At 34.6% G+C, this 14,473-nt stretch overlaps 1 protein-coding gene across 2 annotated transcripts in view; it reads right to left on the bottom strand.

Annotated features, from left to right (window-relative positions):
* Positions 1–14,473, bottom strand: part of Dhx15 (DEAH-box helicase 15) — a 158,389-nt gene that overhangs the window by 62,751 nt on the left and 81,165 nt on the right. For both annotated transcript variants that reach the window (XM_090404090.1, XM_090404089.1), the window contains exons 7-8: positions 11,791–12,045; positions 2,073–2,331 (exon numbers count right to left, since the gene is read on the bottom strand). In XM_090404090.1, the coding sequence (XP_090260216.1) occupies positions 2,073–2,331; positions 11,791–12,045 (514 nt within the window). The remainder of the gene's footprint in view (positions 1–2,072; positions 2,332–11,790; positions 12,046–14,473) is intronic.

Raw genomic sequence — 14,473 nt, 5'->3', positions numbered from 1 at the left:
TATGTGGATGATGTTATGCTTCTAAATAAATCCGCTACAAGTCTGCAAGATTCTCTGACTAAATTGAATAGCAGTTGTAATAGATATGGTATGAAGGTCAGCAATAAAAAGACAAAGACAATGAAAATAGGCAGAATCATTGAAAATGTCAACTGTGTTGTGAATGGAGAACCTGTGGAACAAGTAAAACATTTCAGCTATTTAGGCACGAATTTTAGTGAAGATGGTAAATTAAATATAGAAATAGACAACAGAATCAGCAAAGCTGGTATGGTGGGAAGTCAATTGAATAAATTCGTATGGAATAAGAGAGAAATTAGTCGGAACACTAAATTAGCAGTGTTCAAACCAATTTTAACTTATGGATCTGAGAGCTGGGTCAGAAGTAAAACACTTGACCAAAGACTCGAGACCACAGATATGAGAGTCCTGAGAAAGATTATAGGCGTGAACAGATGGCATCAATGGCAATATCATATTAAAAACGAGGATATTAGGAAAGAACTTGACATTGTCAACATCCAGGAATGCGTTAGCAGAGCTATTCCAAATTCTTTTCAACCAAAAGAAACTTTCATTACACTGAGCTACAGACATATGACTTAACCCTGACTTCTTTAATATTCATACCAACCTCTCAGGCATCAAGCAAGAACTCTTGACCACATATTTTGCACCTTCATGTCTCATTAAAATTGCATGGGAGGATTGAAACACCATACACACCCAGCTTTGGTTTCAATTTAAGTACATCACAATTTGTGACATGCCCACCTAAATATGCAAACAGAAAGTATACAAATTTCTTGTCTTCCTGCCCATCCTGAACATGCTAACTTATCTTCCATCAAAAAAAAAAAAAAAAAAAAAAGAAGTCTTATACCTTCTTTCCAACCTGAATAGTATTCACTGGCCTGCTTGACTGATTGGTTACCACACCCATTCTCCAACCACAAACATCCTTCTGTAGGCATGGATGTTTGCGATTGTCTCTAGGTGAGAGACGAATTCATCACTCAGTGTGAGACCATTGCTCCACTTATTTGAAGCCAGAAGGGACTTGAAAAAGTTATATTTGGCCTCTAGAGCAGAGTTTCCACCAGACAATGTAAAAATAAATAAATAAAAATACAGAATATAAATAAAATTAATAAACAGAAAAAATATTCATAGTCATGTATGGACATACTATAGATTTACCAGAAACCTTTTATGGGTGGGAGCAACAAGAAAGTCATGTCAAATGAAAAGAATGCCATGTTACATTTTTTGAATGCATTATAAAGGAGTAATATGGGACATTCCTGCTACAGGAATGATTTGAATAAGTTATGAAATTTGTCATATGTATCATAAGATAGCTTAATTATGTCACAGCTTTTGAAAAAAAAAAAAAAAAAAAAAATCCAAAATGTTAATTTTTTTATTTTTATTTCAAATTGTTTTAAAATTGAAATTAACATTATACCGAATGTGTTTCAAAATTTCATGACCCCCCCACCCTAGAAAAGTGTAGAATGAGAAAAACAATTCTAGTTTCCTTTCAGTGGTCAAAGCTGTATATTTACAAAGTCGATCTGATACTAATAAAGCACTACATACAACTAAAATACTTAAAGAAGCAATGTAGTTTTCAATTAATCAGTTTTCTGAGCAGGTGGTTTTCATCTGCTAATCACCATAATGTTAGGCAAAGCTGCAATCTCATCCTCTAGTGACACCTGTATTCAAATTTCTTGTCAAAGGGACACTTTCCCTCTACTATAGCTGGTGGATTACGAAGTGAAGAGGAATTGGTGAAGGATTCTTAAAGAATAACCACAAGGGACAATTTAGAAAATTTGCTAGGAGGGTTAATGAACAAGGAATCATCTTTGAAAGTTTATTCATGGTAAATGAATCCAGAGATAAATATAATAGGCATTTGTGAACAAAAGCTGGTATGAGGAGCTGTGGGAGTCAAATAAAGCATCCATTTAATTTCAACTGTCAAAACTTGAAAGTTTGTTTCTCAGCTAAAAAAATGTATTTGTTTATTGCCAGTGAATTCCATGATGATTAAAGTGGCTTACCTGGTGGATCCATAAAATCAAAATGAACCAAGTCATCTATTCCTAATTTTTTCAGTTGCAAAACTACAGTTCCCAAATTAGAACGGAGAATTTCAGGATATGTTTGATCTTGCATTTCTGTTTTATATGCTTTTTCTGTGTAAAGCCTGAAGCATTTGCCTGGTCTTGTTCTTCCAGCCCTTCCTGCTCTCTGCTGGGCACTGGCTTTACTTATAGGAGAAACAAGTAAGGATTCCACTCTTATACGAGGATTGTACACCTAAAAAAAAATTACAAGTACTATTAAAAAATTTTTATTCTTAACTGGGCATGCATCAAAATATATATAACTAGTGCAATGATTTAAAAAATCCATCTAAAATGGGTGCTTAAGGGTCAAAGCTATATAACCGAGAGGAGACCTATACATAGCCTTTAAAGGAATGCGGAGAACCGACCAGTGTTTCTGACCTAATGTCTAATCCTCACCTTCTCGTGACGCAAAGTGTTGGGTATCAACCTGGATACTGAACGAACAAGGATGAGCTGGCAATTTGGGATTTAGCTGACCAAATTGTATTCTTACTGGCTTAAACCAAAATACAAAATGATGGTACAACATAACAAAATTTCATGCCGGCTGGGGGGTCGCCTGCATGAAATTTCACTGTTCGTCATGAAACCATGACGAACAGCAAAAAGTCATCTACTGGAACAAATCTGAAAACACACCCCAACTCAATATCACCAGAATTAAAGATCGGTACTATCAACATAAGAAGCCTGACTGGCAAAAAAATGGGGCTAGCTGAGGAATTAGATAAGTACCAGATCGACATAATAGGGGTGACTGAAACAAAAAAAGACAAAAACTGGTAAGATCTTTCTAAGCAATAAATACACAAAATGTTGTATTCAGGCAATGACAATCAAGGAAAAGAAGGAGTAGCCATAGTATTCAACACTAAATACGAGGCTAATCTTCTTGAATGGCAGGCAGTCTCAAGTAGAGTGATGTGGACAAATATGAGAATGGGGAACTGGATTGTTGTTATTGTTGATAGTAATGTTTTCTCTTTGGTGCAGGACACAAGAGTGTACAGAGGATTTGAAATTGGAAGTGATCACTATTTAGTCTTGAGCAGGATAAAATTGAATTTCATATTGAAAAGAATAACATGTAAGAAAGTTTTAAAGCAAATAAAAGTTGAGCAGCTCTCAGATGTGAACTGTAGACTAAAATACACAAAGATTATTGAAGAAAAAATGAAAGAGTTTGAGAACAGCAACCAAACCTTGAAGAAAACACTGATTGATTCAACCAGAGAGGCACGTGGTGAGGTTGTCTGCAAGGATAGAAAAATCTGAACTCCATAGTGGACACAAGAAGTTAAAGAGGCAGTGAAGGAAAAGAAGAAAGCATATTAAAGGTTCCTGGCAAATAAGTCAGCTTGTGCTCTTATAAAATACAGAGACAAATGTAAGAAAGCTAAACAATGTGTAAAACTAGCTAAACAAAAGTCATGGGAGGAGTTTGGCAAAAACATAGAAAATAAATATCAAGAAGGTGGCAAAATATTCTGGAGGTTGTTGAAGAAGCTTAGGAATGGAGGAAAAAGTGCTGCAAAAGGAGTTAGAGATGATAAAGGTGACATGAAAACGAGGAAAAAAGATATCCTTGAAGTATGGAGTAATTACTTCGAAAAATTGCTAAATGAATCAAGTAGTGATGACAGCACAGTGGTAAAAATACACTGACCAGGCATGCAGTCAGGAATACATATTCATACTTGAAGTAGAAAAAGCCATCGAAGGCTTGAAATGTGGAAAGGCAGCAGGAGTAGATATTCAACCAGAAATGCTGAGGTATGGTGGTATAAAAGTGTTACAGTGTATGCACTGCATAGATTAGAAAGCCTGTACAGAGGGATGAATTCCCGATGATTGGAGTAGAGCTCTCATAGTATCCATATATAAAAAGGGAAATAAAACTGAATGCGAGAATTACAGAAGTAATTCTCACATTCAATATTTCCCTACTGAGTGTTCCTGGCAAGATTTATGCCAGTATACTTGAGAAACAGTTGAGAAGAATTGTGGAAGAAAAGCTTGGCGAAGAACAAGCTGGATTCAGGCCAAATAGAGGCTGTCAGAATCAGATTTTCACTTTACGACAAATAGTTGAGAAAGCATGGGAATATAACAAAGATCTGTATTTAAGTTTTGTAGATCTGGAAAAGGCATATGACAAGGTGCAAGAGAGAAGCTATTCAATACGTTACGGTTATATGGTGTCAATGAGGTTATATCAAGCAATACTTAGTCTTTATTTGAGTTGTAAGTCAGCAGTTAGAATTGAAGTACAGGAAGATGGTTTAATGTTAAATCTCGTGTGAGACAAGGATGTACATTATCCCCTCTGTTATTCATTATCTATATGGATCACATTATGAAGGAAAGTGGTATTAAACATTATATCAAAATTGGAGATGTTAATGTCAGCTCTTTGCTTTATGCAGATGATGTTATACTTCTAAATAAATCTGCTACAAGTCTGCAAGATTCCCTGACTAAATTGAATAACTGTTGTAATAAATGTAGTATGAAGGTCAGGAACATAGGCAGAATCGTTGAAAATGTCAACTGCATTGTGAACGGAGAACCTGTGGAACAAATAAAATATTTCAGCTACTTAGGCACGATTTTTAGTGAAGATGGTAAATTAAATAGGGAAATAGACAAGAGAATCAACAAAGCTGGTATGGTAGGAAGTCAATTGAATTTATATGGAATAAGAGAGAAATTAGTCAGAATACTAAATTAGATATATACAAGACGGTGTTCAAACCAGTTTTAACTTATGGATCTCAGAGCTGGGTCAAAAGCAAAACACTTGACCAAAGACTAGAGACCGCAGATATGAGTCCTTAGAAAGATTAGAGGAATGAACAGATGGCATCAATGGCAATATCATATTAAAAACAAGGATATTAGGAAAAAACTTGACATTGTCAGCATCCAGGAATGCATTAACAGAGCTAATCTCAGGTGGTATGGTCACTTAAATAGAATGGGCAAGGAAAGATTAGGAAAACAAGTGTTCTCTGCCAGGTTTGCAGGAAAACGACTCAGAGGAAGACCGAGATATAGGTGGATTGATACTGTACAAAGTGCCTTAGATGATAGAAATATAAGATCTGATAATGTTGGAGTCTTGACAAGGAACAGACTGATTTGGAGGAAAATTGTAGATAGGAAGTTAGTAATGATGTAAATTTTTCATGTAGTACTATCACATCCTGTACACTCCTTGAGGATACATGGCAGGAATTTGATGATGATGATCTAAAATGGCAGCAATAAAAATTCTTTTGTAATCAGTATTTAAGAAAGTTACCAATGATTTGACAGCAGTTCTAATACACTGTAAAGAACATACGTAAAAATGTGTAGATGCATCTGTACCATCCCTGTTGTCGAGTCACCTAAATAAGGTCACCAGACACTAGTGTCCGTATTTATTTTGTATCCAAAAACAAGTGGTATAGTAGTAAGTAATTGGTACAACATTATTTAAAACAAATTAGGACGCATTACAAATGAGAACAGCTTAAATTAAATAGGTAAATTATACAGGGAATAATAAGTAAATTATGAAGGGAAAAAACTATAAATAAGTTATATACAATAAATATGGTCAGATATTCCTCCAGTATCTTGCACTATTGACTGCTCTTTTGTGCAAGGTGATTGAAGAAGAGGGCAAGAAGGTGTTCCACGGGCTGGGTTGCCCCACACTCAATTATCTGGTCCAGTGAGGAAGCCCCATTTGATGAGGCTTTGTTTGCAGCATCCTATCATTTGTATTCTGTTGAGGCTTTTCCAAGTATCACAGTCCAAGTGGGCACCAAGTGGAGGATGTTTGATTCTTGGAATATCTGCATTATTCTCAGGATATAGTGAAAACCAATGTTGAAGTCTTGTCTCTTGTGGGTTTTTAGGTCGTTCAACAGTTGCCAAAAAGCTATGTCGGGATCTTAGTCTTTGGGGCACTGTAGTCTGACCAAATAGTGTGTGACATTCATCATTCATCTGTCTGCTTTTTTCGTCAGCTGAGAATGCAGATCTTCGAATTGAAAGGGGGTACAATATCTATTAGAAGACTATTGTCCTTTTCATATCATGCAACAATGCTGAAGGTAACAAGTATCTGTACCTCAACACAAGCAACACAACATATTCTACAATTCAAGTAAAACTTAGTGACAATTGTTGAAACTTTCTTCTCTTGGTTATAAATTAAAGATGCCAAGAAATTAACTTTTTGTTTAATCCTTTATCCAAGTATAAGCAAAGTTTGAGTGTGAAGTATCTTCATGACTAGGCTGCTTGTATATAGAGGCTAGTTACTTTGTCTTAGTATCCTATAATGCAAATCACACATCTTTATGGGTGTGTACAATGCTGTGCATTATGAGAATGACCATTATCCAAACCACTTTCGACCTTCACTGAAGTCTCATCAGTGGGAGCCAGACCCAGAAGAGATACCAAAGTTGAAGAGAAAGTAAACAAGAGGAGAAATAAAGGAAGGTATGATAAAAAGCACCACTCATTGGTGGCGATTTTAATATCCAAACTGGCAAAGACATTGCCAGTACTACTAAAAATGTGGGTAAATAAATATACTTATCACAAAACCACAAATAACTATGGACATTCTCTTATGGACTTCTGCAATAGACATAACACGATAATCACCCAAACCAAATTTCATCATCCAAAGAGAAGACAATGGACCTGGGAACATCCAAAGGGATCTCATTCCCAAATAGACCACATCCTAATCAATGGAAAGTGAATCAGATCAATCAAGAACTGTCAAGCATATAATACTGTTGAAGTAAACTGTGACCGCAGAATAATCAGTGCCCACATTAAACTTTCACTAAAAGCTTCTAAAAATAACAGGCCTACAAGGAAACAATACAACTGGGACAAACTAAATAACCCAGAAATTGCAGCACCTTAGAAAACCATATGGAAAACATTCTTATAAAGATCCAGTTAATGAAAAGTATAAAGTTATCAAAGAAGCAATAAACATATCATAAACTAGACATTTTAAATAACAAGGTCAATGAACTAATGATCAGAGACAAAGAAAATCAAATAAATAAATATTGCAAGGAACTTGAAAATTATAATAAAACTGGAGATACTACAAATACTTTCAAATGATAAACCATATCTGTCATCACAAAACAAAAAGTGGAAATATTGTCACACATGACAAAAACGGTAGACAGCTATTGGTAAATTTGAACTTCATGAAATAATGATAATCCCCAACATTGAAGCCTATTAACAACCACCACTCTACCAATAAATTGTTAAGACTTCACTGAAAAGGAACCAAAAATAGCAATAGATCAAATAAAAGCAAGAGAATCCCCAGGGATTAATGGAATCAGAGCAGAAGCTTTATGTTGGATATAACACACATTCCAATATCCTAGCTATAACAAATCAAGCCTTAAACATGGAATAATACCTCAACAATGGAAACAAGGTCTTACTGGCCCTATAACCAGAAAGGGAAATCTTAATATACTGCTCAAAACAATTAGGGGATATTTTGGTTTCCTTGTAAATTATAAAAATAATTTACAAATGTAACATATTTATTTTAAAATATTCTTAATATACAACAGTGTAGAACATGCAACTGCATACAAAATCATGTTAAGACTTGTCGAAACATGTCTTAGCCGTATTAGCATGGGGGGGGGGATATAAAAGCATGACTCGTTGTGCTCACTTCCACAGTGCATAATTATCACTTCAGTTGTAAACTTATGCCACCTACCACGTGTTATTTTGTTAAAAATGGCAGAGCAGCAACATGATATCCCAGAATCCGTGACTTGGAGAGCATTGGTCGATTAGAAGCTAGACAAACACAGCAAGTTGTCACTTAAGCGTGTTGTGTATCTCAAAGTGTAATTTTGCAACTTTGGAATCACTTTCTGGAGACGGGAAATGTTCGAAATTGTCTTCATGCCATAGGTTTGTGCTCAAAGACCAATCGTTTGCATTCCACTTACTGCAAATCACAAAAGAGACCAAAGAATTTGGGCACAGGAACACTGCAATTAGACAAATAAGGATTGGGTTTGTGTACTTTTTAGTGACAAGTCAAGGTTCAGTCTGCAACCAGATAACCAACGTATCTTGATATGGCGTGAAAGTGGAACAAGAAATAATCCACAGCTTGTTCATGAAAAACCCCAACATCAAGGTGGGAGTTTGATAGTATGGGCTGGAATAAGTATAGGTGGCCATACTGATCTCTATTTTATCAGAAACGGTTCCTTAACAGCACAAAAGGTATCGTGATGAGATTTTGGAACCTATAGTTCGTCCATATGCTGCTGCAATTGGCCAAGAACTCATTTTTATGGATGACAATGCTCGTCCACAGCATGCAAATTTGGCACAAGAGTGGTTTGAGGAAGAAAGTATTGAATGAATGGACTGGACTGTCTGTTCACAAGATTGTAATCCAATTGAATATGCCTGGAATGCTTTAGGTAGGTGCATTTCTGCTCGACTGGTTCCACCATGATCGCTTCAAGAGCTCGAAATTGCTCTCACAGAAGAGTGGGGAAATATCCCACAAGAACTGTTTGATCATCTTATCCAGTCCATGCAATCAAGATGTACCAATGTTTTGGCTATTCTTGTTGTTATTCTTGTTAAAATTATTTCATGCTAAAATGTATACCTTGTTAAATTTGTAATAAATATTGATTATTTAAACAATGTCTCATCAATTATACCCTATCCATAAGTGAGAAATATTTATTCACATATAAAGTACCCAATAGTTATAATTATTTGCAGAAATTTATAATTATCCAACAGAAACTAAAATATCCCCTAATTGTTTTGAGCAGTGTAGAATGGATAAATACAGAAGTATTAATTTGCTATCGACCACAGTTAAAATCTACAATAGGATGATACTCAACAGAATAGAACTTTACTTAACACCACTCTTACGGAAAAAAACCAAGCTGGATTTCTAGAAAAACGACATACAATAGAACAGATACAATGCATCAGAAGAATCACAGAAGGTTCACGCGATAAAAACCTGACTCCATTAATAGAGAAATGTTTAAAATACTCAGCTTCTATGGTCTACTCTCAAAAATCATACAAGCAATTGCAGCACCTTATAAAAATTATGATGCTACAGTAAACAGAAACATCTGAATCCTTTGAGGTGACAACAGGAGTATAGAAATCCTGTAAGGTGATGTACTAGCACCTTATTTGTTCTTGGTATGCTTGGACTACCTCTTCCAGACTATCAACACAGAAGATCTTGTTTTTACCATTTGAACATCCACCCACACTATGCAAATAACTGATCTCAGCTTTGCTGACGACGTTGTACTTATTGATACAGAACCAACAAATGCACAAAAACATCTCAGTCTACTAGAGACACAGGGTAAACTTATTGGTCTATCCAAAAGTATTCTCAATCGGTTATGAAAACCTTATACTTCATATCAACAATAGACCCATAGAAAGAGTAAAGGACTTTCAATATCTTGGATCATACATCAGTAATACAGAAAATTATATTAGAAAACACACACAGCTGGCTCTAGTCTTTCATAACAAACTCTACCCCATCTGGAAATCATTAATATCGTTAAAGACAAAATTAAGACTATACTATGCAACCAGCAGATGCATTTCTTGTATGCTTCTCAAACCTGAATTAGAAAAATCTAGAGATCTAATTAACCCCTTCGAAACTACGTCTGGGAACTGATCCTTGGATACACCTGGATGGATAGTGTCACTAACTTTACTGTGCTAAATCCAAAAAAATTACAACTCAGACAGCTTGAACATGAACTCAGGCATCCTGAAGTCTCACCCTTTTTGGAATCCCTCATCTTGTATGAACCAGATGACAATCGCCGTAGAGGAAGACCATGCAAGCAATTTTGGCAATACATCTGTGAAACCATCAATAGACTGAACTGTAAAACTCCATCTGACATCTACTAGTTAGATCAAGATAGATAGACTTGGAAGACCATAATTTGCAATCTTTAATTTTTGATGTAAATCTGTTTCCCTTTTTCACGCTGTATCATATTGTGAATAAACTATGATGGTGAACATGCAAAGAAAAGGAATTTACAAACAAACAACAAAAGTCTGAAAATCTGGTGTTGCTGAGACAACAAGCAATCTTGCAATAAAACAGAAGTTTTATTGAATGATTTTTAATTAAAACTTTGCGTGTAAAATTGCATTCATTGTCATTATTTCCTTTCCAATAATTTTTAACAAAAATCTTAATAAGGGTTAATCAACAAAACAATTTATTTAGAGTTCTGCAGTCTTGTAAGTTTAAGAAACACTGCCTTAGAGAATGATATGTAAGAAACAATTTTTTTATCTTGGATAAGAAGCTGGTATAATAATTATTATTATTAAGAGAGACCTCCAGGGAGTCAGAGACTCATCAAGGGAGGCCACATACTACACACACCAGCTATCATACTTATTCTTGAATTCATTCACACTGCTTGCACTCACAACATCCAATGGCAATCCATTCCAATCACGCACCACCCCCTGAGAAAAAAATTTAGCCTCACACCCTTCATTCTCAGCTTCCAAGAATGCCCTCTCGTCCTTTCGCCACTCTCCATAAATTGAAAAATTCCATCACTTGATATCTTGTATGACCCTTTCAGAAGTTTGTAAGTCTCAATCATATCATACCACTTCCTCCTGTTTGCTAGTGTCTGCAGTCTACAAATTCTCAATCTGTCTTCATAATCAGTATTCCACAATCCTGATATCATTTTTAACACTCTCCTTTGTACTCTCTCCAATATATCAGAATCACAACGGAAACCAGGAGACCAGACCTGCACACAACAGTCCAAGTGAGGTCTTATCAAGGCTTTGTAAAGAGGCAAAATAACATCCTTATCTTTACATGTGAACGTTTGTTTCAGCATTGCGATTATCTTTTGAGTTGTATTTGCAATCTTTGCCACATGGCCCCTAAACTTCAACTTCCTATCTATTAACACTCCAAGATTCCTAGCCTCATCAGTTTCTTCTAGCCTAATCTCACAAATATAATACGACATTGGATATCTAATCATGCCGAAGTAAATGACTTTACATTTAGTGACATCCATTTTCCCATGCCCACAATTCCAGCCTATTCAAATCATTCTGCAAGAATAATAAGGATATCTTGATTTTCTTGGAATATCAGATCCTATGAATTCTTTGAAGAAATTTTCAAAATGATAATACTCAATGAAGTAACAGTCATGGATAAAGAAATAGCAGAAAAATACCTTATTTGTCACATTCAAAATAAAAGAAATTCAATGTATGAACAATTCACATTTGCAGACAGATCACCAATACTAACCAAATTCAAATAATTGGGCTTCAAACACTTATCCTTCTCAAAATGATCTGAAATGAATTATTGGCTAACCTTCAAAGAAACTATTTTTCTTTTTTGCTATCTATATGTTTGCTGCCACAGATCCATGCCCTACTTTGACATTGTTTAAACACAAGCCAAACATAATTTCACACATAATTTTATTAAAACTGTAACAGTTTTTATTCCAAATGTACCACAAATCTTGCATAAAAAGAAAGAGATACTTACCTTTTGTTTGGCAAATCCTGGGTCAATAACAAATACAACACCATCAATAGTAAGCGATGTCTCAGCCAAATTTGTTGAGACAACAATTTTTCGGCCAATTGCACCATTTGGTTTGTTTGGGGGTGGTGGTTCAAATATTTTCTGCTGGAGATTCGGAGGAAGTGTTGAATATAAAGGAATGCATTTTAACTCTCCAACTTCAGGACCAAGATTATCTACTTCTCTCTTTATCCTTTTACAAGCTTCTTCAATTTCCTATTGATATTTAATAATAAAAATTATTAATCGATTAATAGTAAAATCAGTTTAAGCCTTATTGACTCATTCTAATAATGATTTTGTTCATCATTATGTCAAAGCTACTAAAGGTATAGATGAATTGTCTAAATGTTCTCTAACTGATTGTTTTTTGCAGAGGATGAAAGGATAGGGTCTTATATATATGAGATCGGCTAATTAGGCTAATAAAAAGTATATATACAAGTATTTTAAGTATTTGTTTATGTTTTCATGATGGTTTAATTTACATATTCAGGAAAGAGAATAATTTTTCCATAATTTTCACTTTTCATTAGTAGACCTGTAAAATTTATGTTTGAATAGTTCTTCAGAAGATTATACGAACCTATAGAGGAGATCACTTAGTTTAAAACAAGATAACTGGGAAGAAACTTCCATCAAGTCAAAGAAATAAAGAAAACCAGTTAAGGCTTGTTACCCAATTTCAAATTATTATTGTGCCCAATAATCCTGCATCCTGGAAGATGCCAGGATTATTAAAAAGAGGCTAGCAATTTGGGAATGACTACAATCAAATGATTGCACAACATGATAAAAGGCTATTCCAAATGGAGTACCACCTAATTGAAACTTTCTCATAAATTATTTCTACCAACACATCAGCAAGCCATTTTAATCATTTCTTTTCGAGAAGCAGTAAAATTACCTCCTTGGCATAACCATATTTCTGCAATCTTGTGCTTTGCATTCTCACATTATTTGCTATGATAATGTCCTTCACATTTGACCATAACATTAAATCAGCATGCAACCTATATCATGCACATGTACACATATTCCAACTTAATCAATGATAAAGCTTCATATTTAAATCTATGAACTTCTTGGGTGCATTAGTTTTGTTTTTGTTTGAAACAGGTTCACTAGTGTCACTTTTCCTCCTCTTTTATTGGAAGAGGACTAGATAAACAGATTACTAATTAAGAAAATTAAATTGAATCATTAAAAGCTCATTTTTAAAAATGAAACACTTCAAATGTTCAAAAATGCTAAAACATACTGTTTGAATTGAAGCAAACTCTTTAATGAGAATTACACATGTGACATGACCAGAATGTTTTATTCTCTTCTTACATATCACATCTGCTGATATATCTGTATCTTTTCAACACTGCACACCACTACAGAAATTTCTTTTCAAGTAGCATAAAATTTCCTATTATCTTAATCACTTTTATACAGCTTTGTGCATCCTTTACAGTTCTAACTAATAATAATGTCAAACACAGCTAACCATGATGCACGTTTGTATTCTAAGTGACATCCTGACAGTGCCACACATTTTTTAGTGTCATGTACAGAGAACATTATATTGCATCCTTTTTTTGCTTAAGTGATATAGTGTGTTGCTATATCTTGTTATATTACATGACATTGGACAAAACAGAAAACAAAAATCTCTAATACAAATATTTTATAGCATGACATGGCATCACATGGTCCCAGTGCTGACTAACAAGTAGAAAGGCTTATGTGTTGGCAGTACAAGTTCGTTTATTTTAACGGTATTAATTACAGCACAGAATGATAGAAAATAATATTTATTATCTGATATTTCATTGGCATTATATCCAGCATCTTCAGAGCACAATTTATCATGGTACATGAAACAACACAAGGAACTAAAGTCCTAATTGGGGCTATCTATTGTTGGAAAAAAGATATAGCAAGTATTAACTTGTTGAGGTTCGGAGTACGTTTTAAAGCTGCTGCTGCTGATTCCAAAAATAATCTCTCCAACTTATAACTTCTGTGTAGCACTTTGTTTTCTTCCATTCAGTTCTGTGTGAAGAGGTATCCAAGGCATGGTCTTCTAGACCCAACACATCCATTCACCTAAAGACAAACCATCTTCTTTATCACATTCAGGAGTTTATAAAGCATCCTATTCTTGTGATCTGGCTCACTATGGACAGATAGGAAGAGCTGTTAACATCCATCTTAGTGAACATAAATATAATTGACACCATTGTTATGGAAAGTCAGGTCTAGCAAGCAGATCATGCCTTGGATACTCCTTCACACAAGATCAAATACAAGAAAACAAAAATGTTACACAGAAGTCATAAATCAGAAAGATTGTTTTTGAAATCAACAGCAACTTTAAAACATACTCCAAACCTATAAATTTACAAAAAATCTGGGAAACAATTTAAGATCTAATTAATACTTGTCTCTCTCTTTTTCCCACAATGATGGTTCCAATTAGGACTTCAGTTCCCTGTGTTGTCCATTACATTTCTTTTTTTTTTTTTTTTTTTTTAAAACTAGTCCCACTGTTATACCAAATTATTGTTCTTTTTTGTATATGTGATAAACTGTTCTTGTGCACTGAAGATGGTGGATATAATATCAAGGAAATATCAGCAAACAAGTTAATAAA

The sequence above is a fragment of the Typopeltis vanoorti genome, chromosome 14 (genome assembly GCF_054136105.1).
Source record: "Typopeltis vanoorti isolate ZY-2024b chromosome 14, IOZ_Tvanoo_1.0, whole genome shotgun sequence".
Classification (NCBI taxonomy): Eukaryota; Metazoa; Arthropoda; class Arachnida; order Uropygi; family Thelyphonidae; genus Typopeltis; species Typopeltis vanoorti.
This window is presented reverse-complemented; position numbering and strand designations above follow the sequence as displayed.